We start from the raw sequence: 24,356 nt of genomic DNA, 5'->3' as shown, positions 1-24,356 counted from the left end.
GGGGGCGGAGTGGAGTGTGAGATGGGGAAGGGTGTGGCTGATCGAGCCCGAGAGATGGTATCTGCCAGACTCTGAGGGGAACCCCACACAGCACAGACATGCCTTACCACCACCGCATGAGCAAACGTGCCCCCGATGGGCTTTTTCATTTTAATTGTGGTAAAATATACATTAAAAAAAATGCTACCGTCTTCACCATTTTTAAGCGTGCAATTCACAGTGTCGTGCAACCATCGCCTTTGTCCATCTTCAGAACATTCCATCTTCCCAAACGGAAACTCTGTCCGCATTAAATACTCACTCCCCATCACGCCCCAACCCTGGCCCCTGGCGCCCACCACCCTACTGTCTGACTCTATGGACTTGACTCCTCTAGGGCCCTCATGTGAGCAGAATCATACAGGATTTGTCCTTTTGTGACCGGCTTATTTCATTCATCATGATGTCCCCAAGGTCCACCTATTTTATAGCACATGTCAGAATTTCCTTCTTTTTTAAGGCTGAATTATATTCCATTGTATGGATGGACCACATTTTGTGCATCCCTCCATCCATCGACAGACACTTGGGCTGCCTCCACCCTTTGGCTGTTGTGAACGATGCTGCTGTGAACGTGGGTGTGCAAATATCTTTTTGAGACTTGCTTTCAGTGCTTTTGGGGACAGACCCACAGGCAGACCCTCGACGTGAACAGTCAAATAAAGCACACACTCTTCTGTGAAAGATGGATCGTGAAAACTGTGTAAAGACGTGTTTGGGAAGCACTGAGGAGTGTGGGGTGTGACCCCTGCCCTCTGGGAGTGTGAACCCTACATGGCAGGGGGGCGGCACCACTGCGTGGTGTGAGCCCCGTGCTGTGTGTAGGCGGGTAAAACGAGAGAGCTGCTGTCCCGCCGAGATGGGGCAGTGGTGAGGCCTGCAGGTGCTGAGAAGGCCCATGGAGGAGGAGAGGGGGCAGGCTCACGGGGATGGGGGTGGCCGGTGCTGCTTCAAGGGTGGGTGGTATCTTCCTTGGTGCTCAAGGTCCGGGTGACTGCTGATGTCACTGTTGTCGGTCTTCCCCACCCCTGCTTTCCTTTATTCTTCTCCTGCTCCACTTTCAAGGAATCTCAAGTCTGGAGGGTGGTGGGGTGTATGTGCCATATGAGCAGACGAGCAGGATGGATTCAGGGGCCCCACCACCTGGAGGAACAGAGGAAAGCTCATGGATTAGGGTATCTGCTGGGGGTCCCCAAGCTTGTGTGCCCTGCTTGTCCTCTCTCCGCCATCAGCATTATCTTTCCAACCCAAAGCAATGATTCCATCTTTTTGGGTGGGATCTCCAGCCTTTGACTCCACCCAAGTCCTTTCCCTGCCCACTCCATGGCCACTCCGCAGCCCAGGACCCTCCAGCCACTCTGAAGTGCCATTTTTGCTTCTGGCTATTAAACCCTCCTGGATTCTTTGGTCTGGAGAACTCCTATGCATCCTTCAAGACCCAACTGAGATATCCCGCCCTCAGTCAAGCCTTCCCTTGATGAGCCCTTGATAGAGTTACTTGTATTTTTTGCTCTGCAGCCCTTTGTGAGACAGCCAGGCTGCACTGCCCAGGATGAGGCCATTATTATGCCTGACTTGTCCTTGCTGGGATCTCCTCCCCCCTGGGCCCACCTTCTCAAGGGCATAAACTGCCATCTTTCAGGGTCTCCCCTGTGCCTGGCACAGGAGAGCAACTTAGCCAGATGGGGTTGGGGTAGCCTTGCACCTGGGCTTCAGGGGGCATTTTTGGGAGCTGCTGGCTTCCTTCTTCACAAAAGCACATCGATGGGCTCTGCCTGCAGCTGGGCGCTAGGTGCCCCCTGACCCCCGGCATCTGGATGTTAGAATGACTCTGAGCCTGGAGACTCCTTGCTTGGCTGCAGTAGAAAAACACACATCATGAGGCTTGGCTTTGCTGCTAAAACATCTGTGCCAACACACGCTTCTTAATTGCTGCCTTAGAGGACGAAAACGTTCCTTAATTTTCCCCAGTAGACTTTGAGCATATTTTATCATGGAAAAAAAACCCCAGGAAAAACATGTTTTCTGTCACTGGAAATAATTGTGGACAAGATGATCTTTGAGAGTGTTAGTGTTTTTTTTTTTATTAGAAGAGATGGAAGCATTTTGTTAGTCTGTATTCTGAGGTTTTTTTTTTTTTGGCATGCTTTTTGGTGAGGAAGATTGGCCCTGAGCTAACATCTGTTGCCGATCTTCCTCTTTTGTTTTTTTCCCCCTGGAGCCCCAGTGCATGGTCGTATACCCTGGTTCTAGGCCATTCTAGTTCTTCTGTGTGGGACGCTGTCACAGCATCACGGCTTGATGGGCAGTGTGTAGGTCCACGCCCAGGATCCGAGCCAGCAAACCACCGGCCGTGTAAGTGGAGCGCACGAACTTGACCACTCGGCCACAGGGCGGGCCCTGTATCCTGAGCTATGAACGGGGCTGGTTTGACTGGGGTCAGTCTTCATGCTCCACGTTTGTCCCCACCTCTCAGCTGATGGTCCTGGGAGGACCCAGCGCTGGCTGAGGCTCTCAGGAGCACCCTCCCCCCTCATACCTTAGGTCAGAAGAGAGGCCAGCAGACTTTTCCTGTAAGGGGCCAGTTAGGGACTGTTTTCAGCTTTGCAGGGCCCGTGGACTTGGGCAGGGCGGCTCAGCTCTGCCGTTGCAGTATCGACTCAGCCACAGACAACAGGCAGATGAACGAGTGTGGCTGGGTGCCACTAAAACTTTATTTCCAAAGCAGGCAGGGGGCCACAGGTTGCCAAGCCTGGGCCCAGAAGGCTGCGTCTGCTTGCTCCCCAGCCCTAAGTTATGCACACGGCCAGCTCCAGGGCCCAGCCACTTCCTCTTGGTGGGCCAGGGAGCCTCTGTAGGTGCATGAGAGCTGCCCCCTCTCCAGGGCCCGGGCTCACCGCGGGCAGCCTGCTGCGGCTCCAGCTCCAGCCGTGTGTCCCTCCTCTGCGGCACGGGCAGAGATGCCGTAGGTGGCACCGCCTGGTTTGGACTCCCTGCCTTGCATTACCTCCCGGGGGCCGTTGTGTGTTGAGGCTTGGTGGCCCCACACGCCCTGGACACTGTGTCTTGTCGGGAGGTCAGCGAGGGCTCTGGGATCCAGCCTCCTGAATCACTCGTGTGCCTCCCTGGGATGCGTCTGTGGGTCTCTAATCTCCTCTCTCAGGCCCTCCCTAACTGTTGGGGTGTCTCACTGATGTCGTAAGAGAAGCCGGTCCAGGACGCCTGGCATTGTGGTTCACAGAGGCACATCCTCCCGGCTCCTCATGAACTGTCCGGGAGGAGTGGAAGTGCCCAGCTTCAGTGGGGCATCCCCTGCTCATCGGACTTAACTTAAAGCTCTGTCCTGCGCCTGTGCCCAATGCGCTGAGCTCCTCTCTGTCCCCAGCTCCCCATTTATACACACATGTGGTGCTCATGGCTGCATCCAGCAGGCTCAGCGCAGGCAAGAGAAACCACTCGGCGACTTTATGCAGAAAGGGGTGTCATACAGGGCAGGCATCCGGGGCCCTCTGGGGAACAGTGTTGAGAAAGAGACTGTCCCCAGGGTGGGGATGCAATGCCTTCGAGTCAGGATAGGATTCAGGGAAAGGAATCAGGAAGCAGCCTCAGTGAAGTGGAGCTGCAGTGCGAGCAGACGGGGCAGTCTGGGTTCCACTTGGTCTAAACCATTACCTTGCTGTGTTGTCTTAGGCAACCCACTGTCTCTCTTGGGCTCTGAAATCCCTCATCTGTAACGTGGGGATAATTTATACCCAACTCTCAGGGTTGCTAAGAGGCTTAAAATAGAAAACAGACATATGGTATGCTCAGTAGATGCTCAGTAATTAGTGGCTATATTGGTGATGGTGGTGATGGTGATGATGATGGTGATGGTTATGATGATGATGGTGATGGTGATGGTGATGATGGTAGTGGTGATGGTGATGATGGTGATGATGATGTTGGTTATGATGGTGATGATGATGGTGATGATGATGGTAGTGGTGATGGTGATGATGATGGTGATGATGATGGTGGTGGTGATGATGATGGTGATGATGATGGTGGTGATGATGGCGATGGTGATAATGACGTGCTGATGATGGTGATGGTGGTGGTGGTGATTGTGGTGATGGTGGTAATGACGGCGATGGTGATGATGGTGTGGTGATGGTGGTGGTGATGGTAATGATTGTTTTGACGGTAATGAATGATGGTGGTGGTGATGATGATGGTGATGGTGATGATGATGATGGTGATGATGATGATGGTAGTGGTGATGGTGATGATGATGGTGGTGATGATGGTGGTGGTGATGATGATGGTGATGGTGATGATGATGGTGGTGATGATGATGGTAATGATTGTTTTGATGGTAATGAATGATGGTGGTGATGATGGTGATGGTTATGATGGTGATGATGACGGCGATGGTGATAATGACGTGCTGATGATGGTGACGGTAATGATTGTGGTGATGGTGGTAATGACGGCGATGGTGATGAAGGTGTGGTGGTGATGGTGGTGGTAATGATTGTTTGACGGTCATGAATGATGGTGGTGGTGATGGGGGTGATGAGGTGATGATTGTGTGATGGGAATGGTTTATGATAGTGATGATGAAGGTATGGTACTGATGATGCTGATGGTACTGCTACTGCTGCTGATTTTCCTCACCAAGCCACTCCTTATTAACTCTGAAAGCATCCAGGTTTATGGGTTGATGTTTGTGTTTTATCAATTTTAGGCAGAGCTCATCTGCACAATTTTAATACTACACACTGTGATCAGAATATTCTCTCTTCTTCTCTTATGAAATCAACTAATTAGGGCTTTGATTGTAAGCAGCAAATTGTGTCTAATCTGCTGACTCCCTCGCCTCTTGCTGGCTTTCCAGGAGCCCCAGAGGGGGAGGCATGCAGGCTGGTGTTTGTTTTTCTGCCGTGGGTAATGACGGATGGGGGGTAGTTTTAAATATCACAGGTTACCAGGCCAGGCCAATTTGTCTGGAAGATAAAAAATAAACCTGCTTCTCTGGAGCAGACCTCTTGAGTCAAGTGAGAGCCAAGGTACGAAGAGATGGGCTATGTTCTCTTCGTGTCTCTGTGCCCACAGAGCCCTTGTCAGCCCGGCGGCTGCCTCCACGGGGGCCGTCACGGGGGTTCTAACCCTCCCCAGCATGAGGATGTGCCTCTCGCTGGATGGAAGCCATCCATGTGGTCTTTCCCCTCAGACCACTCCAAGGAGCCGTTGGTGGCTGCTGTTGGTGTCATTCCCTTCTCCGGGTCAGGAGATGCAGGCTTGGCCCAGAGCAGCTCGGCTAGTAAACGGCAAAGCCACGCTTCCAAGCCCGCCCTGCATTTCTTCTTCCCCAGGCTGCGGGATACGTGCCTGTCACCCCTTAATTGGGGCGGGCGCAGCACTCCACCAGGCACAAGTCGTGTGCAGGATGTGGTCTTCGGGGTACATCTCTTCAAGGGAGGGTTGATCTGGGGGGCCAGATTCCAAGCCGCTCTGGTGACATCCGCATCCCACCTCTGTTCTTTCCCTTTTTGCTGACTGCGTGCATCTTAGCTCTTCCTGGATTTGTCTACCTAGACGGGCTCATTTCAGAGGATAATTTAAACTGGAAATGAATTCCTGACTTATAATTTGGAGTATTTAGTAATTCCTGGATGTGCCGTTTAAGCAAAGATGGCCCCTGTGCAGCGGACGTGAAAGCAGAGGGTGGGGCTTGGCGATCGGACTACCAGCTGGATAATCTTGGGCCAACCAGTAACCAGCGTCAGTGCTGACCTTGCCTCCTCTCTCATCATGCCCGTCTTTTTTTTTTTAATGAATGGGGCTGCTGCCTCATTCTTCGTGTTGTACCGGAAGATTCCCACTAGATCCAAAGAAGATATTCTTTGTTTTTTTAAAGATTGGCCCTGAGCTAACATCTGTTGCCAATCTTTTTTTTTTTTTTCCTTCTTCTTCTCCCCAAATGCCCCCAGTACATAGTTGTGTATTTTTAGTTGTGGCATGTGGGACGCCGCCTTAACATGGCTGGATGAGCGGTGTCATGTCCGTGGCCAGGATCCGAACCGGCGAAACCACTCGGCCACGGGGCCAGCCCCGCATGTCCGTTGCCTTATGCAGAGACCCCACTGTCCTCTTTCTCTAAGGGCTCCCCGCTTGCCCACCTGCCTCCATCTGCACTCCTCAGCCCGCCTTCCCTGGTAAGCTCATCAAGAGATTGCTGCTACCTTGACCTCCACGGTCCCTCTTGTTTCCTTGCCAACACACCCTGGTCACACTTACATCCTGCCTCGCTCAGGGCAGCTGGCCACCCCCACGTGGCATTGCCATGGCCACACCTCTGTCCCCATCTGGCTCAGCCTCTCAGTTGGCATCATTTCTTGGTGTCCAGGCCACACACTCCTGTCGTCCATGCTCTCCCCCCCGCGGTGACCTCAGGCAGCCCTGTCTGTGTCCTTCAGAAAACACCGACGGCCCCGGTCAGCCCGTGCCGACTCACCTCTGCCCTGAGCTGTGTCTGTGATGTCCGCTGCCCAGCCGACGTCCCCAGCGGAGACCCTGGACGTGGCTCCAATTTAACTGCCTCTCCCTGCTCTGTAAATAGTGCCTTTCTCTCCATGGCTCCAGCCTGGAATCCGGGGTGCCCTCCTGTTCCTCACCATCCCTCTTGTCCCGGGTCTGGTCATCTCCCGAGGCCACCCCCTGCTGTCCCCTCCACCCATCCCATCCTTGCCCAGGCCACTGGTGTCTTTGCCCTGGAGGGCTGCATTCCTGCCCACGGGTCTCCTGCCTTCTAGTATTCCTTCCCTCTGCTCCACTTTTCCACAGAGCACCACAGTGGCTTTGTACCAGGCCAATGGGTTTGTGTCCCCTGTGATGAAAATCGCCGTCATGTGAACCCGAAGGCCCTTGTCCGCCATCCAGCTCATCTCCTGCCCTCCTCGCCCAGCTTCCCGCAGCCCAGCCCCAGCCTTCACACTCGCTGCTCCCTCTGCTGGGAATGCTTCCTCTGATTGTCACACGGCTCTTTTCTCATCACTGAGGCTCAGCTTAGAGGCCACCTCCTCAGGGAGGCCTTCCCTGACCACCTGCCCTCACTGTCCCTCTGTCATAAGACCCTCTCCTATCATTTGCATGGTGTGCTGTGTCCCTGGGGCCAGGATGGTACCTGGCAGGGTTGACATTCCGTATCCACTCGTTGCAAGCGTGAAGGAATACACTTTCTGGGTCTGCGTCTTTGTGTATAGGATGAGAATAATGGCGCCTGGGCTCCTGCAGGGAGTGGTGACCCACAGGGACGGCGCAGGGCGAGCCTCAGAGATGCTCAGGGAAGTAGGAGGGAAGTGTTAAGGAGAGAAGCATCGTTAAGGGAAGTGTCTCCGAAAAGTTCTGCCAAGAAGATAATTGTCAGCGAAAATGATATTCTTGCTGATGCCGTGGCCCTCAAAAGAATGCACATTGCTTCTGTATCTATATTCGCTTGACTTTATATTTAAAAGGATGCAGACACACCTCCGTGTATTATATAAGACACTTCAGAAAGGAGCTTGGGCCACTAGCACCGTGCCGGGGAGCAGCCAGGCTCCTCGTTAGCAACTCCTCTGGGTCACAGCTTTGCCTTTTTCTCCCTTTCTGAAGCTCCAGTTGTTCATTGAACCCTTGCAACCTCGGCTGCCTCATCTGTGAAATGGGCCTGCTGTCAGCCTCTGGCAGGGATGCTGTGAGCATCGAATCAGAAGGGACAGGCGGATCTGTTTTCTGCGCTGAGGGCACACACGTGTGCATGTGCACTCATATGCATGCACACATACAGATGCCCACGTGAGCATGCACACACACGGGGTAGAATTGTTATGAAGCCCAGTGAACCACTTGCCCTTTAATTTTGCAGTAGCCATCTGGCACGTGATCTCACTTGGAAATCTGGTAAATATTAGAGTGGTGGGCTGTGTGTCGAGGGGCTGGCTAATATTGACTCCAAGTCATCCTTGATGGTGCGTGGGGGATTTTTCTGGGATCCTGGCTAATTCCAGCTGCAGGGTATGAATGGCAGTGCCTGGCGAGGACCCATTCTTAGCGGTTTATAGGAAACACCCTTTAGGATGAGAATTTTCAGTGAAAGTCCTTGTGAACAATATGGAGCGCTTACAAGGAACTGCAGAGTTGGTGGGGTGCAGCGGGACGTCACTAGCCCCGCCCCAGAGGAGCTCTTGAAGTCTGGATTCTGATTGGCCAGTTGCTCCCAGCTGGATGGTACCTTCAGGCCGCTCACTCACCCCTGGAGCTGGACTAGGGCGCACTTGGGACCCAGTACAAATTCGGTTTAGGGTGAGACACCCAGGCAGCCCTCACGTCCCCTGAGCCCATCGTGGGGTCCCCCCTGCTTGCTGCCCCAGGCCATGTGCACTCCCTCCTCTCCGACCTGCCCCCCCACACCCCAGATGCTGACCTGCCGAAATTCCTCCATCCTCCCAGCCCTGCGTTCCCTTCTCTGCCTCAGTTCTTGCAAATACTTTCTCCTTTTCTCCTCTCTTCTCTCCACGAACTTTTTTTCTCACTGGGGCATGATAATGCTGTTGTTTTAATTAATCTAACTAATTTTCTTTGGATTGTAAGTAACAGAACCCAACTAGGGGTAATTCAAGTGGAGAGTGAGGATGCTGGCTCGGGTTCTGGAAGCACAGGCAGGGGTGGGGAGGGCTGGAGCAGGACCAGAAAGTGCAGGGGCCTGTGTTCTAATAAAACTTTATTTATAAAACCATCTGGGCCAGATTTGGCGCCCCCGGGCTGCAGTTTGAGAGTCTGGAATAAAATGACAAGACCCCAGCCAGGTCCTGACCTGCCTGTCCCAGGTGTGTGGCTCAAGCTGGGTTTCAAGGGTGTGTTACCACTTGAGCTAACGCTGGGGCTTTCTTTTTAAATCCTGGGTTTAATTGTACCCCAAATAGGAAAGATGTGTTTCCTGAGCCTAGTTACATCTTTTTAGATTTTGTTAAACACTTTTAGCTCCACAAAGCATTGAACATGAACGCATGCTCGTGGAACAAAGGTGAGCAGTGCAGGGAGGGCTCAGCTTCTCCTGTGGTCTCTGCTCCTGAACCGTCCTCTGCCACCTGTCAGATCCTTGCCCGTCCTCACACACTGGCAGCTTTGTTTCTAGACACCCTGGGCTCCTGGCGTGCGTTTCTCTCTGCTGCTCTTCTCCCCCAGCCTTCACCTCCTCGTGTGCTTCCTGCAGTCACATGGAGGCCAGCCTGCTCGCCCAAGGCCCACGGCTCCACGCCCCTCTGCCCCTCCCCGATGCACAGACCCCCCCCGTGCCCTGGTCCCCAGGCCCCGTCTTCACCCCAGAGTGGTCCATGGAGGGCAGCCCTGTCCAGGTCTCAGATGGGACCTGAAGCAGCGTGCGTCCCTAAGCCCACAGGTGACCTTTACACGCACAGTGACCGAAGGCAGCCGTGGGGCATGGCTGAGGCCCCAGAACCCTGGTGGCCTGAGAGCCCAGAGGCCAGTTAATCCTTCTCTGCAGAACTCAGATCTACCCTGCCCTGTCCGTGTTTAATAAGCAGCCCACCCCTCTCAGATGCCTCCGCGCATTGCAGCTTGTGGAGTAAGGGGCCTCCGCCTGGCTTCTGTCTACTCCCTTCACAAGTGGGTTCTTCCCTCCAAACGTCATCAAGAGGTGGGAGCCCCGTGGGCCACTTCCCCGGGTCATAGCATCGCGGCAGCTCCAGCTGGCAGCTGACGGCTCACTCTGCTTTGGCAGACCCAGCTGTGCTCTTGGCTTTCCCTTCCTCCGTGTGGAGTGGAAACCGTCTGCCTGTGTGGCAGCTCGCTCTCTCCCTCTGTCCCTCTGTGTGTGTGTGTGTCTGTCTGTCTATGCCTATCTCTGTCTCTCGCTCTGTCTTTGTCTCTATCTCTGTGTGTGTGTGTCTCCCTCTGTCTGCCTGTCTGTCTCTCTCTGTCTGTCTCTGTCTCTCTCTGTGTCTGTGTCTCTCTTTCTCACTCTCTCTCTCTCGCTTGCTTCCCTTTTTTGCTATATAACATGTTTTTTGAGATATAATTCACACACTGTAAATTTACCCATCTAAAATCTACAGTTCACTGGTTTTTAGTCTCTTCACAGTTGTGGCCCCATGACCACAGTCAAACTAGAACATTTCGTCGCCCCAAACAGAGACCCATAAGGATCACTCCCCATGGCCCTCCAGCGCCCCAGCCCTGGGCAGCCGCTCACCCACTGTCCATCTCCTTGGATTTCCAGCTTTCGTCTGCATCCTGCTTCTCCACCAGGTCCTGTAACCTACGCCGTGTGCGCTCGCCGAGGCCCCTGCCTGTCCCCAGACAGCCGGTCCCCTCTGGTCCAAGGTGGGGCCGCTGGCCTGTCGTTTTAAGCAGCTCCCTGGGTGGGAGCCCCTGGTTGGTTACTTCCTTACTCCTTCGGTCAGCGGTAGCGAGTGTCGAGCCTGGGGCATCGTGCCTCCCGTCTCTACGCTGGGCTCCGTGGGCAACGATGGGACAGCCCAGAGAGGCCCAGTGCCGGGGTTTGGCTGTGACTTGTGCTGGTGGCCGTCGGCACAGAGTCCTCGGAGAAGGTGCCCGGCCCGTGGCAGCCGCCCAGCTTTATGATGCACCATGGCCAGGCTTCGTGCCATCTTCTAGATGCTCTTTGAAAAACGTCGACTTATTCTAAACAGCCCAGCCCCGTTTATTAGGCAAAGTATTCTTAGAACCAGTGTCGCTACTTCAGTATGTCGCCACCTGTCATTTTATTTGTAGGAATTTGTCCCCAGCTTCCAGGGTTGGCGGAAGTTCTCTGTCAGCCCCTCTGCACAAATGGCAGATGCTCCGTCACTGGACAGGAATAGATTTATTGTCATTGTAAAAATACGCAAGAAACGACTGTGGCCTGCCTTTTAAAAACTAAAAAGTGCAAGTATGGAAAATAATAAGAAAAGATTCCTGCTGTTCACTCCCCCATCCTTTTTTCTTCCTGGAAAAGTAAATTCTGTGAACTGACACATGCCCTTCCAGACTTATTCTTTTCCTTTTCTATGACGTAGATTCTGAGCTTTTAAAACGTAAATGAGATTAAGCTAGGTTATTGTTCTGAGACTTGCCTTTTCTACTTGGAAGTTCTTGGGTGTATTTCTTGTCGGTTTTTATCAATCCGCTTTGGTTTTTTCCTACAACCGCCTAGGCGAAGAATGTTTCAGAATGAGTCCCACTTTCCTTACTTTAGAACATTTTTGCCGTCTCTAGGTTTTCTCTTCTTTTCTTTTTGTGTTTCACTGATTATATATTTCATCCACATGTGCAAGACTTTCTGTCGAATTCAATCTTAAAATGTGGAATCATTTGGCCGTGGGGGTGTGTGTATTTTAGATTTTTATGGATCTTGCCAAGTTGCTGTCCAAAACGTTGCAGTCAAGCTTCACCTGACAGCATCCAGGGACCCGCTTAACTTCATCCTCGCCCCCTCGATGAACGAGAAACGCCCTCCTTTGAACTTTGCGTTTCCATTTCTCTGAGTTCCGGTGAGCCTCAGCCTCTGAGCGGGTTTCTTTAGAGACGGTCTGTGCCACCGTGGTCCAAACAGATTTCTTCTTTTCAATTTGCAGGACAGCTGTGCGAGGGTGCTGCTCTTTCGAGGCGGAAATAAGGAACTGAAAAACTACAACAGCCAGACTCCGTTCCAGGTAAGAAAGAGTTCTCAGAGACAGGGAACACCCACGTGTGCGTTATTGCGAGTGGTGGCTTTGGGTTTCTGCATATCCTGCCTGTCTGTGTGCGTGGTGTGAGGACGGCCCATTGCGTTGGGGATGCTGTCTGCGTTTGGGGGCTGTGCCCTGCACTTCCATCCCTCCATCCCCTAGCACTGGGGCCGCTGACATATTTCACTTTGCCTGTTCACCACTGGCTCCCTGCCCATTGGACCCAACAGCGTGAATAATGCGGCGATTTGTCTCTGTGGGGTATTCATTCAAGAAGGCCGCTTTGGAGAGGAACAAAGACATGGGTGCTGTTAATCGTGCAGCTGTTGGAAAATGCTGGCGTCGCTGCCCATCCTTTGAATGGGAAGAGCTCTGTGAGAATCTCACGGGGACATGGCTTGTCATCCATCTGCCACCCGCGCTGGGTCCGCTCTCCCACAGTGGAGGGCAGACAGCCTCGACCTGGCGTTGGCTAGGGCGTTCCCAAGTGATGCACTCAAGCCAGGGTCCTCATTGTTTTTGAGTTGTGTTCCAATATGTATCACACAAAATTTGCCATTTTAACCATTTCAAAGTGTATGATTCAGGGGCCTATTCTGGACATTTCTTAGAAACGGAATCACATAGTATATGGTCTTTTGTGTCTGGCTTCTTCCATTTAGCGTCGTATGCTCAAGCGTCGTCCGTGTGGTAGCGTGGCTCAGTGCTTCATTCCTTTTAACGGGTGGATAGCATCCCATTGTATAAATATGGGCTCCTCCAACTTTAATGCAGCTGACCGGATGGTTAGGGTGACAAAAGTTTTTTTTCAGATCGCTGTTCTAAGTTGTAGAAATGCTTTCTGATGCTAAACACAGTCCTGATGCCCTTGAACTGAAAACTGAAGTGACCGGGATTCTTATTCGGAAATTACTTTTCTGTCTTATTGAGGTGAGGGAGAGATCTTTGATTAGAACTGGCTCCCATGGGTCTTTCTACTCGTACGCTTCTTACATGTTCCTACACATCCAGGCTTGCGGTCTTGACAATGAGCCAGTTCAATCCAAAAACTGGGCTGGACGTTTAATAACCACCATTGGAAAGTTTCCTCGGTCCTTTAATGGTGGCCTGCCTGGAATTTAGTCTTGAATCTTCCCACTTGCAGATGGTAACGTAAAACGGATCATAGAAGCGAGCCCCTGGTTTGCTGTCATGTCTATAAAGGTTAGAGTTACTGTCCAAGAAAATCTCCCCTTTCCAGTTGTGATGACGAAGGAGACGTGGTTCCTTCCGCTGCATCGAGGGACCGAGTCTGCTCCTTTGGGCTTAGCTTTGGGTTGGTGGTCTTCGTTTAAAGATTTTTTTTTTTTTTGCCGTTCCATAATATATTTCTTTGATCCTTTATTTCTTTTAAGTCAAAATGTTGCTTAAATTGCTTAGCAAACAGCAGCTGATGCCCTTTGATTTGTGGTATGTGCTCAGATAGTACAAAAGAGTCACTTCTCACTCTTCTGGGCAGTGGCTTGTGACTGCCACCTGGTTCTCCAGGGAACTGAGTCATGCGTGGCGTCCAGGACGGAAGGTCCCTGTAGGCGGCCTGCCTGTCCGTCCCCTTACCCCGGGCAGTGATCACCTGGGATAGGGACACCCCTCTTACGGGAGTCATGGCAGGATGCTCAGGATACCCTCCCGCAGCGGAGCCACACCAGCCCCAGCCCAAGGCCATCTGTCTCTATTTTGCTAAGGATAATCAATCGAGTGCCACAAATGATTCTGGGAGACAATTATGCAAAACACACTAGAATAATAGGACTTTGTACCCTGCAAACGTGGCTCCTGTAACCAGCGGAAATGAAAGCCTGGGTTGCTCGCTCTGCACTCCCAGAATGGGCTTCAACTGCGCGCTGGGAGCTGGTTTCCCCACCTTGTACCGCCCGCCTCATCATGTTTTAATGATGCGAAGAGACTTAATTTAGTCTACAGATCCTTGCCTGTAAAATACCCCCAGGTTTCGTTTCTCATTCACAGTTCCTCCCATCCCAATCCTAAAAAAGAAACCGCTTCCTGTCGAGTTTACGGGAGAATGGTGTCTTGCCGCATCGTTTCACAGGGATCAGATATGTTCACCTGGAAAATGTTGGTGGTGCTCCGCTGCTATTGTGGGTGCCAACTTGTCTAAGAAAGCTTGGAATTTTTGGCGGAGCTCATCTGGCCAAGCTTTTGCTTAATGATTTAATTCAAATGCTGGGCCAGCTGCATCAGCGAAATTTAGTCACTTGAGAGAAACGCAGCTCTCAGGCTGCCCCCCATCCCACTGCAGCAGAGCTCTGGGGCGGGGTCTGGTGCCGTGTGCTAGTTACCCCTCCAGAGTTTCTGATGCCCACTCAGGGGCGAGACTCGAAGGAGGGACAGAGGTGATCTTTTGAGGAGGAGGAGGAGAGGCACTTACAGCATTGCTGGGGCGCATCTTAAATAGTGATGACGATGCTGGTGATTGTGTGAATCTGCTCGGCGCCAGAACAGAACGCCACGGACTGGGCGGCGTAAACAGCGCTTATTTCTCACAGTTCTGGAGGCTGGACGTGCAAGATGAAGGTGCCGGCAAATTTAGTTTCTGCTGGAGGCTCTCCTCCTGGCTCGCAGAGGGCCACCTCCTCGCTGGCCCTTCCTCTGGGCACATGTGCAGACACAGAGCTTTCTGGTATTTCTCCCTCTTCTTGTAGGAACAATTCTGATTAAGGCTCCACCCCATGACCTCGTTTAACCTTAATTACCTCCCTACAGATTCCATCTCCAAATACCATCACAGTGGGGGTTAGGGCTTCAAAATACAAGTTTTGGGGGAGGCGCAATTCAGTTCGTAACAGTGATGGTGGTGATGATGATGATGATGACGATGATGACAATGGTGATGACAGTGATGATGCTGGTGATGGTGATGGTGATGGTGGTGATGATGATGATGACGATCATGACAATGGTGATGACAGTGATGATGCTGGTGATGGTGGTGATGATGGTGGTGATGATGATGATGACGATGACAATGGTGATGACAGTGATGATGCTGGTGATGGTGATGATGGTGGTGATGATGACGATCATGACAATGGTGATGACAGTGATCATGCTGGTGATGGTGATGATGGTGGTGATGATGATGATGACGATGATGACAATGGTGATGACAGTGATGATGCTGGTGATGGTGATGATGGTGGTGATGATGATGATGACGATGATGACAATGGTGATGACAGTGATGATGCTGGTGATGGTGATGGTGGTTATGATGATGGTGCTGATGGTGATGATGGTGATGAAGGCGGTGATGGTCCTGCTGACGGTGGCCATAATGGTGACGGCGTTGGTGATGATCGTAGCGATGATGACGATTAGGGTATCGGTGATGACAGTGGTCGTGATGAAGCTCTCCAGTTGCACAGAATTCTAAAGCTCACCAATGCTCATATATGTGTTCTCATTTAACGTACCACAACCCAATGAGATGGGCATTTATATCCCCAATTTATAGGAGAAACGGAATTATAGAGAGATGGATGCTGAGGCTTCCAAAATCAGTAAGGGGCCGAGCCTGGGGTCTCCAGGCCTCCTGACTTCCAGTCCGAGGCTCTGGGCTCTGGAGGGAGGAAGACGCTTGCCCTGGTGTGTTTACCTTTCTTGCATCCTGGCGTGGAGTGAACGACGTCAGGAATCCTTGTGCTTTTTAGATTGCTCCGTCCGAGGGAGCAAACATATCCTGATTCTGAAGATAAAGACGGAGTGGAAAGAAGTCCACAGAAGCGTAAGGTCTAAGTGAGCGAGGGAGCGCAGCAAGGGAGAGGGGTGGAAACGGCTGCCGATGGCTCGTTTGCTGTGCAGGTTGGCTCGGCGCTGGTGCCCGGCTCTGTAATCACACGCTAATGCAGGTGTGCTGTGAAGGTGTTTCACAGATGTGGCTCACATCTTCAGTCAGTGGATTTGCAGTAAAGAGAGGAACTCTCCATCATGTGGGTGGGCCTCCTCTAATCAGTTGGAGGGAGGCCTTAGGAGCAAAACCTGATGTTTCCCTGAGAAGAAGGGATTTGGTCTCAAGACTCTAACATAGAAAGCTTGCCTGAGTCTCCAGCCTGCCGGCCCGCCCCACAGACTTCAGACTTAGAACCGCACAATCGCATGAGCCAATTCCTTAAGATAATCTGTTAATGTGTCTGTGTGTGTGTGTGCAGACACACAACGCCCCATGTCTGTTCCCTGAAGACCTCTGGCTGATACACAGAATTGATTTGAGTGCTTCCTGCCTCCCAGCAGCTCCCTTCTGAAAGGGGCGCCCGGGGTTTTTGGAGGTATCAAGGTGACTTTCTTCCCACACATGTCACTGCTGTATCCGTCTCTGGATTGTATTCTGCAGCTGCTGATCTGACGTCCAGGAGCAGAGAGAGGGAGGAGAAAACAGGAGAAAAGGGCGAGGCAAGGAGAGGCCTTCCGAGCTGTCTAACGTGCGGGGCACGTGAGGGTGAGATCGGTGGGAGGGGACAGCGAAGTCCTGGCCTCAGAAGGCTTTTTGGGGAAAGTTGGGCTCAGTAGCGCTGGGCGCCCTTCAGCGGGTGCGAGCTCTTTGCCCGCCCTGGATGAAGCCTCGTCTGTGATGCAGGCTCTGCTGTCGCCTCCGCTGACGAACAGGTGGGTGAACGGCCTGGGTCGCACAGCTCGTGGGGGACAGTGTGTGTTGCACACGGCCGCCCGACCCCATGCTCCTCCTTGAGCGTCGCGCTGGATGAGAAAGGAGGATGAGAAAGGGCAAAGCCGGAAACAAGGAGTATTAAATTCCTGGGGTCTCGGGCCGTAAATGGTGCCTGCCCCGCGCGGCAGAGCTGGGTGGTCCCGGGTGCCAATGACTCCGTGGGTGACGGTTCTTTTCCCTCAGGCCCCTCGCTGCGATTCACTCTCCGATCCCCAAGATGTGGCCTCGCCGCTGTCGCACGTTCTCTGGGGGGATGCTCGGCTCGTGAAAGTGGCCTCGTATCTCTCGTAAAACCTCAGATCCCGGCCTCCGTCCTTCAGACCCTCCGAGCACCTCATTTGCTTTTGCCCGGAGCTCCAAGTCAAGGCCACACATTTAGCGATGGAGCTGGAGAGGGATGAGCAGGTTCTCTGAGTCTCGCGCGACGCTGGATGGTGCAGGGAGCACCATGCCGATGACTGATGGCTCTAGAATCCATCTCCTCTGCTCTGGTCGAAGCAGCTGCCTCTGAGCTGCTGGACGGGCCAGAGACAAAGGCAGCCTGACGTTTGTCTGGGTTCTGGGTGGATTGCACTTTTTTTTGGGAAACTGATGAGATCCACCCAACAGGCATGTCTATTCCCTGTTCCTCCAGGCTCCTTTCTGAATTTCCTTCCTTTTTTAGTGATTCAAAAACAAAACTATTCATAGCGCCTCATTGGGTTGAAATCCACATGGATTTTAGAGCAAGGTCAAGGTGATTTTGTTTTCTCCCTCAGCCTGACGCTTTTGTGTTGAGTGTCGTGAGCGGGGTCCCAGGATCTGCCCTGTTGTGCTGCCTTCTGTGCCGCAAATGGTATGAGCTGACACTGGGACATTGCAGAGTTAATGAAGGTGCATTAAACACACAGATGCGTGCACATGCATCCATGTGCACACAAAGACATGCACACACATAGAGCTGCACATATGGATGCACATAGACCTGCTCACACAGACACACGTGCCTGCACACGCAGAGACACACACATATGTGCGTGTGTGCACACAGACCTGCATGCCTGCACACACACTGGCCTGCACATGTGCACACAGAGACACATGCTCACCCTCTAGAGGAGCTCATCTAATTTCGGAATGTGAAGGCTGTGGCTGTGCCTGTAAATCCAGCCCCAACGGGTGTTTTGCAGCGTTGTCCCCACCAGGTGCATGGTGACCGCTTTCCCTCATCCCTTTGGGGTCCTCCTTCTCCAGCTTTCCTGCTCAGGGAGACCGCCACCCACATGACCCCTGCACCCCCACCCACGATGGACCCTTGACCCAAAGACGGATCCTGGCCTGCCCTTCAGCTCACCTGGACCTCTGCCCATTGACTTCACACCTGAGCCAGGCAGATGTTCTGTCTCGGTGGGCGGTCAGCCAGCGAGGAGGAGCAGAGCAAGGTCCAGCCGTTCCGGAGGCCGACCATTTCCCAGCTTCTCTGGGCCCAGCTGGCCTGCGACCTGGCGGTTCCAGCCATGAGCAAGAAGGCAGGAGCCTGTTCTCAGGAGAGCAGACGAGACGCACGGCCGCCACCAAGGAAAAGGGTGCATCGTGCAAGTGACTAGAAAAGAAATCAGGGGAGAGTGAGAAGAGAAAGGGCCGAGGGCTTGGGGGTGAGGAGGGGACCCGTCCGCTGGGGCCAGGCCTGAGCAGAGACAGGGCCACCGGGTGGGCAGCTGGGCACAGCACTGCAGGGAGAGGGGCCACGCAGAGACCTGGAGTCTGGAAAGGACGGGGCATGTGGAGGGAAGGAGGAGGGCACGCGGCCTGCAGTGGGATCCCAGGCAGCGTGAGGGAGGAGCGTGGGAGGGGAGCTGGGCTGAACCGTGGCCCCCAAAGGACATAGGTCCTCGTGCCTGGAACCTGAGAATGTGGCCTTAGACGGCACAGACTCTACAGATGCGGTTAAGGATCTCGAGATGGGGACGTTACTGTGGACTATCCGGGGGGCTCCGAACCATCACAAGGGCTCTTAGGAGAGGACGCACGCAGAGGAGGAGGCCGCGTGACGATCCAGCAGAGGCTGGAGGGGTGCGGCCCCAGAAGCTGGAAGAGGCGGGAAGGACCCTCCCCTGGAGCCTCCGGAGGAAGCGCGGGGGCCCTGTGACACCTCCATGTCAGACTTCCTCTGACCCTTCAGGCACCTTAGCACTGTGGGTGCTGTCATCAGCATCACCTGCATGGGAGCGGGCCCCCCTTCGAGCCCAGGGAAGCAGGGCCAGGGCCACAGCCGAGGGCCCTGGGAGAGATGCCAAGACGATGCCCCCCGGGGGCTTCCAGGTAGTCAGCGAGCCATGCCTGGGGACCTCGCGACGCACAGGGGCTTTGAAACCTACATCGTGTGTGTTGATGGGGAGGCAGCGTTTGACCCTCGCAGAGGGAGTCAGGAAACACCAGATTTCGTCCTAGCTCTTTGCGTGGGTGACGACGAAAAGCTTCGTGTTTCCTGTCCGACCAGATCATATTTTTATTTCTTTTTCTCTCTTGCGGTGTGTTTAGAAGCAGCTGGCTGAGGCGGGAGCTGGGCACGCTGGTGCCTGCCTCTCGTCCTTGATCTGATGACCTTCTGAAGGGCAGGCAGCGTGCCACAGGCAGGGCACCAGCTCCCACTTACCCGGTTGATGGGATAAGCCGCTCGTGACAGTTCACCACCTGCCACTGAAGGGGGAATCTCACGCCAGAGAGTTTGACTGTGGCCCAGAAGCTTTTAAAAAATTCCTTGCCCTCATTTACACATCCAGGAATTTCATATAAAAATTCAGATTTCCAGCGTCCCTTGAAAAATGAGGAGAGGGGGCCTTTGTGTGTGTCGCCATTCGGCAGGAGTTTGGGGACCCTGCACTTTCCAGCTGCCACAGTCCCCACCACTCCTTACTGCTCACCCCACCAGCCTCGTCCACTCTGTAGCCTGGGGTCCCTGCTGGGGGCACGCAGTCGGCAAAGCCATTTATTTTTAAGTAGTTCCTTTTGAAAGTTCCTCTGAAAGTCTTGTTTGGGATTCAGAGTCTGTGCTCCCAGAGAAACAGGGAAGTGGAAGTTGTGTGTCTAGACAGGGGCAGAGAAACTTGGGTAACCCACAACGTTTGGGCTGATACCCCGTGATATCTGTGATGAGGAGTAACCAGGTTTTGAATTCAGCATTTCCTCCTGTATGTGTTGAGCTCCTGGTAAGAGCCACGCCCTCTTCTGGGTGCTGGTGGATACATCAGTGAGCGCACGATGCCCCCCGCCCTCCTGGACTGTGCATTAGTGGGACAGATAATTAACAGGTAAACAGATAAACATCTACCACGTCAGGGCTGTTAAATTACATGAAGACACAGATAGTAGGTGAGAGAGGCAGAGAGGAAGGGAGTGGAGCTGTGGAAGAGGGGGCTCTCTTAGGACAGGAGCCCAGCACGAACTGGGACATTTGAGCCGAGACCGGGAAAAAGCGAGGGAGGGAGGGAGCCATGCAGATATCTGGGGGGAAGCGTTCCAGGGATGGAAACTGGCACGTGCAAAGGCCCTGGGGTCAGAATGTGCCTGGTGGGTTTGAGGAACAACAAGGAGGCCGGCCTGGGGAGCAGGGTGGACAGAGGCCAACGACAGTGGTGGGAACTGAGGCCACGGAGGGGCCACGTGACTTGGCGAGGATTTGGGGTTTTACTCTGAGTGGACGTGCAGTACCGATAGGACAGGAAAAAAAACTCTAAAGTGGAGATCAACCCATCCATCCGACCACTGTGTCATGATCCCGTGTGAAAAGCAGACGTGGCCACAGGAAGGTGAGCAACGTAGATGAAATCTCGCAGAGGTTACACAAAGGAGGCTCCTGGAGTCAGTGGAATGTCCCGGAGCTGCGCCGTCCCATACTGCGGCCACAGGACACGCGTGGCTACTTAAACTTAATTACAGTTAAATAAAATGTAAGGTCACTTGCTCGCTCGCATCATGTGTATTTCAAGTGCTCCTTCCCTGCCGTATTGGACCAAGTTGTTCTGGAAGCCGATGGTTCTCAGTCCAGAGTGTCAGCATCATGTCCTTACGCCCGGGCACCGCGGGGCTGGTTTTCACCCTTTAAATGGCGAGAGTGTGCGCGTGTGTGAGTCGGCAGCGGGGAGGCTGCCTCCTCTGAGCCAGATGGGGGCAGGGCGGGGGGCTTTTCCTCGTTCCCGGTTAATCAGCGGGGTTGCAAGAGGGTTTGGGGAGCAGAGAGCAGGTCCTTCCCTGCACCCCGCTCAGGCACTCCAGCCCGCCCCGCAGTGTAGATGATGAGCGAAAGTTCCAGTTATTCCGTCTGTTCCCTCTAAGCCAGACCGTGAGCAGGGCCCGTGGAAACCGTCCCCACGCCCCGCCCTGGGGCGCGTGGACAAGGCCGGGGCTGGGCCGTGCCGCTCCCCGTAGGCTGGGGCAAGCCCGCTCCCGTGAGTGCATGCTCAGGCCCCGGCTCACGTGCAGAGATGAGGCAGGTGCGGGAGCTGCTCCTCGTGATGCAAAAGCGAAGAAGTGGCATCAGTCCACAGCGCCGGGAAGCGGAGGGAAAGAGGTCGAGAGCTTTGGGGAAACAGGAAAGCGATGGACACATGATGACCACTCCCACAGGCCCCAGAAAGCCCTCTGCCTGTGTCGATGGGGAGAGCCAGGGGCCAGCCAGATCTGCGTCAGGACCCCAGAAAGTCCGGGTGCTGGAGGCCAGGCTCTTTGGTGCTGAGGATGCAGGTGAGGCTGGACACAGGAGCATTGGCTGAATGTACGGTGACTTACTAGGCCCGTGTGGCCAGGCTTGTGGGGACCCCGCTGACCTCACACCTCCCAGCTAGCATCCCTCACTCACTCACTCTGCTGCAGACACCTGGCCTCCTGCTGTCTCTCAAGGATGCCAAACACGTTCTGGCCCCAGGGCCTTTGCACTGCTGTCCCCTCTGAATAGAACCCCTCCCTCAAGTATTCTGTGTTTCATCTCCCAGTGAAAGCCCCCCGAGGGGAGCCCACACCCAGGGTTTCCAGTCCTCGTGTAGATGCTTCGAATCGAAAATGGGAACAGACAGCTGAGAATCACCGTTCGTCAAGGGAAGATCGCCAACATGAAAGGCAGACGCTAAACAAGCAGAAATAAAGATGCCAGACAGAAACCGAGAAATGGAGAGAACAGAAGGGAACTTCAAAAATACATACCTAACGTTCCTCAGTGCGGTGAGAGGAGACAGAGCCTGTGTGAAATGGAGCATTCACGGGGCTCTCGAATATGGATAACGAGAGCAAAATGCGATGGCAGCAGCGTGAAGAAGAACGCAGGGAGACAGATGGGACAACTGGACCACAGCGATGACTCACGGAGCCGCCAATCGGGGCCAGTGTCTGAGTAATGGAATTTCCAGAGGGAGCAGAAAGGAGACGGAGGAGAAATGAGCCAAGAGGTCACGCAGGGCAGGGCCACTGACCAGCACTCGAGAGTCCCCGTTGAAAAGGCCCCTGAATTTCCAGGGCAAATGCCCCCAGCGAGGTTGGGGGTCATGAGAGCTCAGACTTTAGGAATAAAGATAAAAATACAGTTCTGATGTTTCAAGAGAGAGAAACGCATTTTCGTCCAGAGGATGGGGGATCACACGTCTCGGCGGGGGCAGCACTGGAAGCTCATTGACCGGGAACTTAGTCTTTCCTTCCAAACTCCAGGGGCGGAACCTTCCAGAGCAGTATTCCAGGAAAGGAGCGTGAGGCTTCCCGAAGGCCTTCCAGACGTGCACATTCTCAATACGTGTCACTCACGTGCCCCCTTTCTCGGGGAGCTGCTGGAGGAGGAGCCCCCCCTGTTGAGGGGTCAGCCAGGAGACAGGGGGACCGTGGCCTGGTGGGGACCCTGGCACGGGGAGAGGCCAGACTGCCCGGGACGAACTGGGACCACCGACCGTGGCGGGCGTGGGAGCCGACGGTGCCAGGCCGGGTGTTGCCTGGAAGCGAAGGAAACAGAGAGGTGGTCTGGGGTGTTTGCACCTGCACGTGACAATTTACACCATGTCAGAACCTGGCGGTAAAGTAATGATAGGTAAATGGAAAAGCAGAGTTTAGAATGTGGCTGTCACTCACGCAAAGGAAAGGTGATCGTAGTTGACCGGCTCTCGGCCTCGGAGGAGAGTACGCAGCCGTCCAGTGTAAATGCGGCATGAGGATCGAGCCGAGGCCTGGGGCGCGGCTGTGCTGGCCTCATGATAAGTGAGCTGGTCCCTCATCTGCCCTGGGAGGACGTCAGTGACTAATATTTACACGGGAAGAAATCAAGACATCGCCAGAAGTGTGCTGTTTACCGACACGAGGTGAAGACCGGGAGAGCGGCTGGGTGTTGCCCGTGGTCGGGTGGGGAGGCGGGAGGGCGGAGCATGGCAGCTTACAGCTGGTGCAGACGGCTTTGATTTTCAAAGCATCCCCCGGATGCAGGGCCCTGATAGAGACTAAAACTTGATTTTGTTTTTTTCAAGAAAATCTTTAATATTATCCTTCCCCACTTCCTGTGATCTCTCCTTTGCCTGGTGAACTCCTATGCATCCTTCAGAACCAAAGCTCCTCCTCTGCAAGATGCTTTCCTCACCGGCCTGGGGCAGAACCAAGGGAGCTTTCCTTCTGGTGCCTGTGTTCCTGGATGTGTGCCTTTTACGTATTCTATTAGGATGGACGGTTTCTGCATCAGTCCCCCCAGGTAAACTGCCAAGTTCTTTGAGGAGAGGGTGCCCCATCCCTCCCGTCTTTGGGGTCTGGGTGTCCAGCACCGGACCTGGATGCTCGAGACTGCAGTTGAAACGGGCAGAGGCTGGCGGGTCAGAGTTCCTTGTAATTTCTCACACCGGCCACCAGGTGGCGGCGTTAACACAGGACAGCTTGGTTGGTGCAGGCGCGCGCCCGGTTAGGAAGCCGGGGTGCCGACCGTTCATGTACGATAGTTACAGATCAGCTGTTTATACCCTGAAGAAGTGTCTGTCCCTGTGTGTCCGTCCTCGAATTGCTCATCAGCGAGCTGTGAAGCAGAAAAACGACCCTGTCTCAGTCTGCTCGGGCCACCTCCAAATACCGTCACGCTGGGAGTCAGGACGTCAGCACAGGAGTTTGGGGGCACAGAAACACTCAGCCCATAACAGATGCAAACAGCGAGTCCGGGAGGTGGGTGGGTTTGGGGCCGAGGACGTTAAGGAGTCTTCTCCGTTTGCCGTGATGCCTCTGTCATCTGTAGTTTCACCACGCTTCACTTGTAACGTGTAACCTGCTGGCATCCTTCACGTGTAACTCTGGGAGCAGTCGTGTGTTCACGTGTGTGTCAGGCTCCGTGTTTGCACACGCTGTTAGATATCTTGTCTAGTTCATCAGGAGACGCCCCCACAGCTTTCTGGAATGAGGGAGAAGGAGGGAGAGGTCTGGCATTCACTGAGCATCCGCCACAGGCCATGCAGGGGGCTGAAGGCTTTAGGGGTCAAATGCGACCCTCGGATCCCCTGCATATCTAAATACCACAAGCGTGTTTCACAGATCAGCCAGCGAGGCGGAAGTGACATTTGGGGCTGTCACACTCCAGGCTTGTATCCCCTCTCTGAGCGGCCCCGTCCTGGGATTCAAGCTGATAACACCCTGTTCGTCTTTGTTTCTCCATCAGAATGAGCGCAGCTCCACGGGGGCAGAGACCGAGGCCCCCATAATGACCGAGTCAGTATGTCCCCACACGTGTCACTCGTGGGTCCCCAGCAAATACTGATGGGCGAATGAATGAAACGCCCTGTGACCCCTGCTGGGTGCCAGTTCACAATGGTGTTTCTCATCTTCCTCTCCTAATCTCCTCCCTGTGAAATGTTAATACCGTGGATACGCTGCAAGTGTCTGTGTGTGCTGTCTGTGTGGCT

The 24,356-nt window shown here is 53.8% G+C and overlaps 1 protein-coding gene across 2 annotated transcripts in view; it reads left to right on the top strand.

Annotated features, from left to right (window-relative positions):
• Nucleotides 1-24,356, top strand: part of SHANK2 (SH3 and multiple ankyrin repeat domains 2) — a 559,575-nt gene that overhangs the window by 129,692 nt on the left and 405,527 nt on the right. For both annotated transcript variants that reach the window (XM_070488373.1, XM_070488372.1), the window contains one exon: nucleotides 11,658-11,735. In XM_070488373.1, coding sequence (XP_070344474.1) covers nucleotides 11,658-11,735 — 78 coding nt within the window. The remainder of the gene's footprint in view (nucleotides 1-11,657; nucleotides 11,736-24,356) is intronic.

This window comes from Equus asinus, chromosome 17 (genome assembly GCF_041296235.1).
Source record: "Equus asinus isolate D_3611 breed Donkey chromosome 17, EquAss-T2T_v2, whole genome shotgun sequence".
NCBI classification, from domain to species: domain Eukaryota; kingdom Metazoa; phylum Chordata; class Mammalia; order Perissodactyla; family Equidae; genus Equus; species Equus asinus.
The sequence above is the reverse complement of the archived record's forward strand: the minus strand, read 5'-3'. Positions and strand labels throughout refer to the sequence as shown.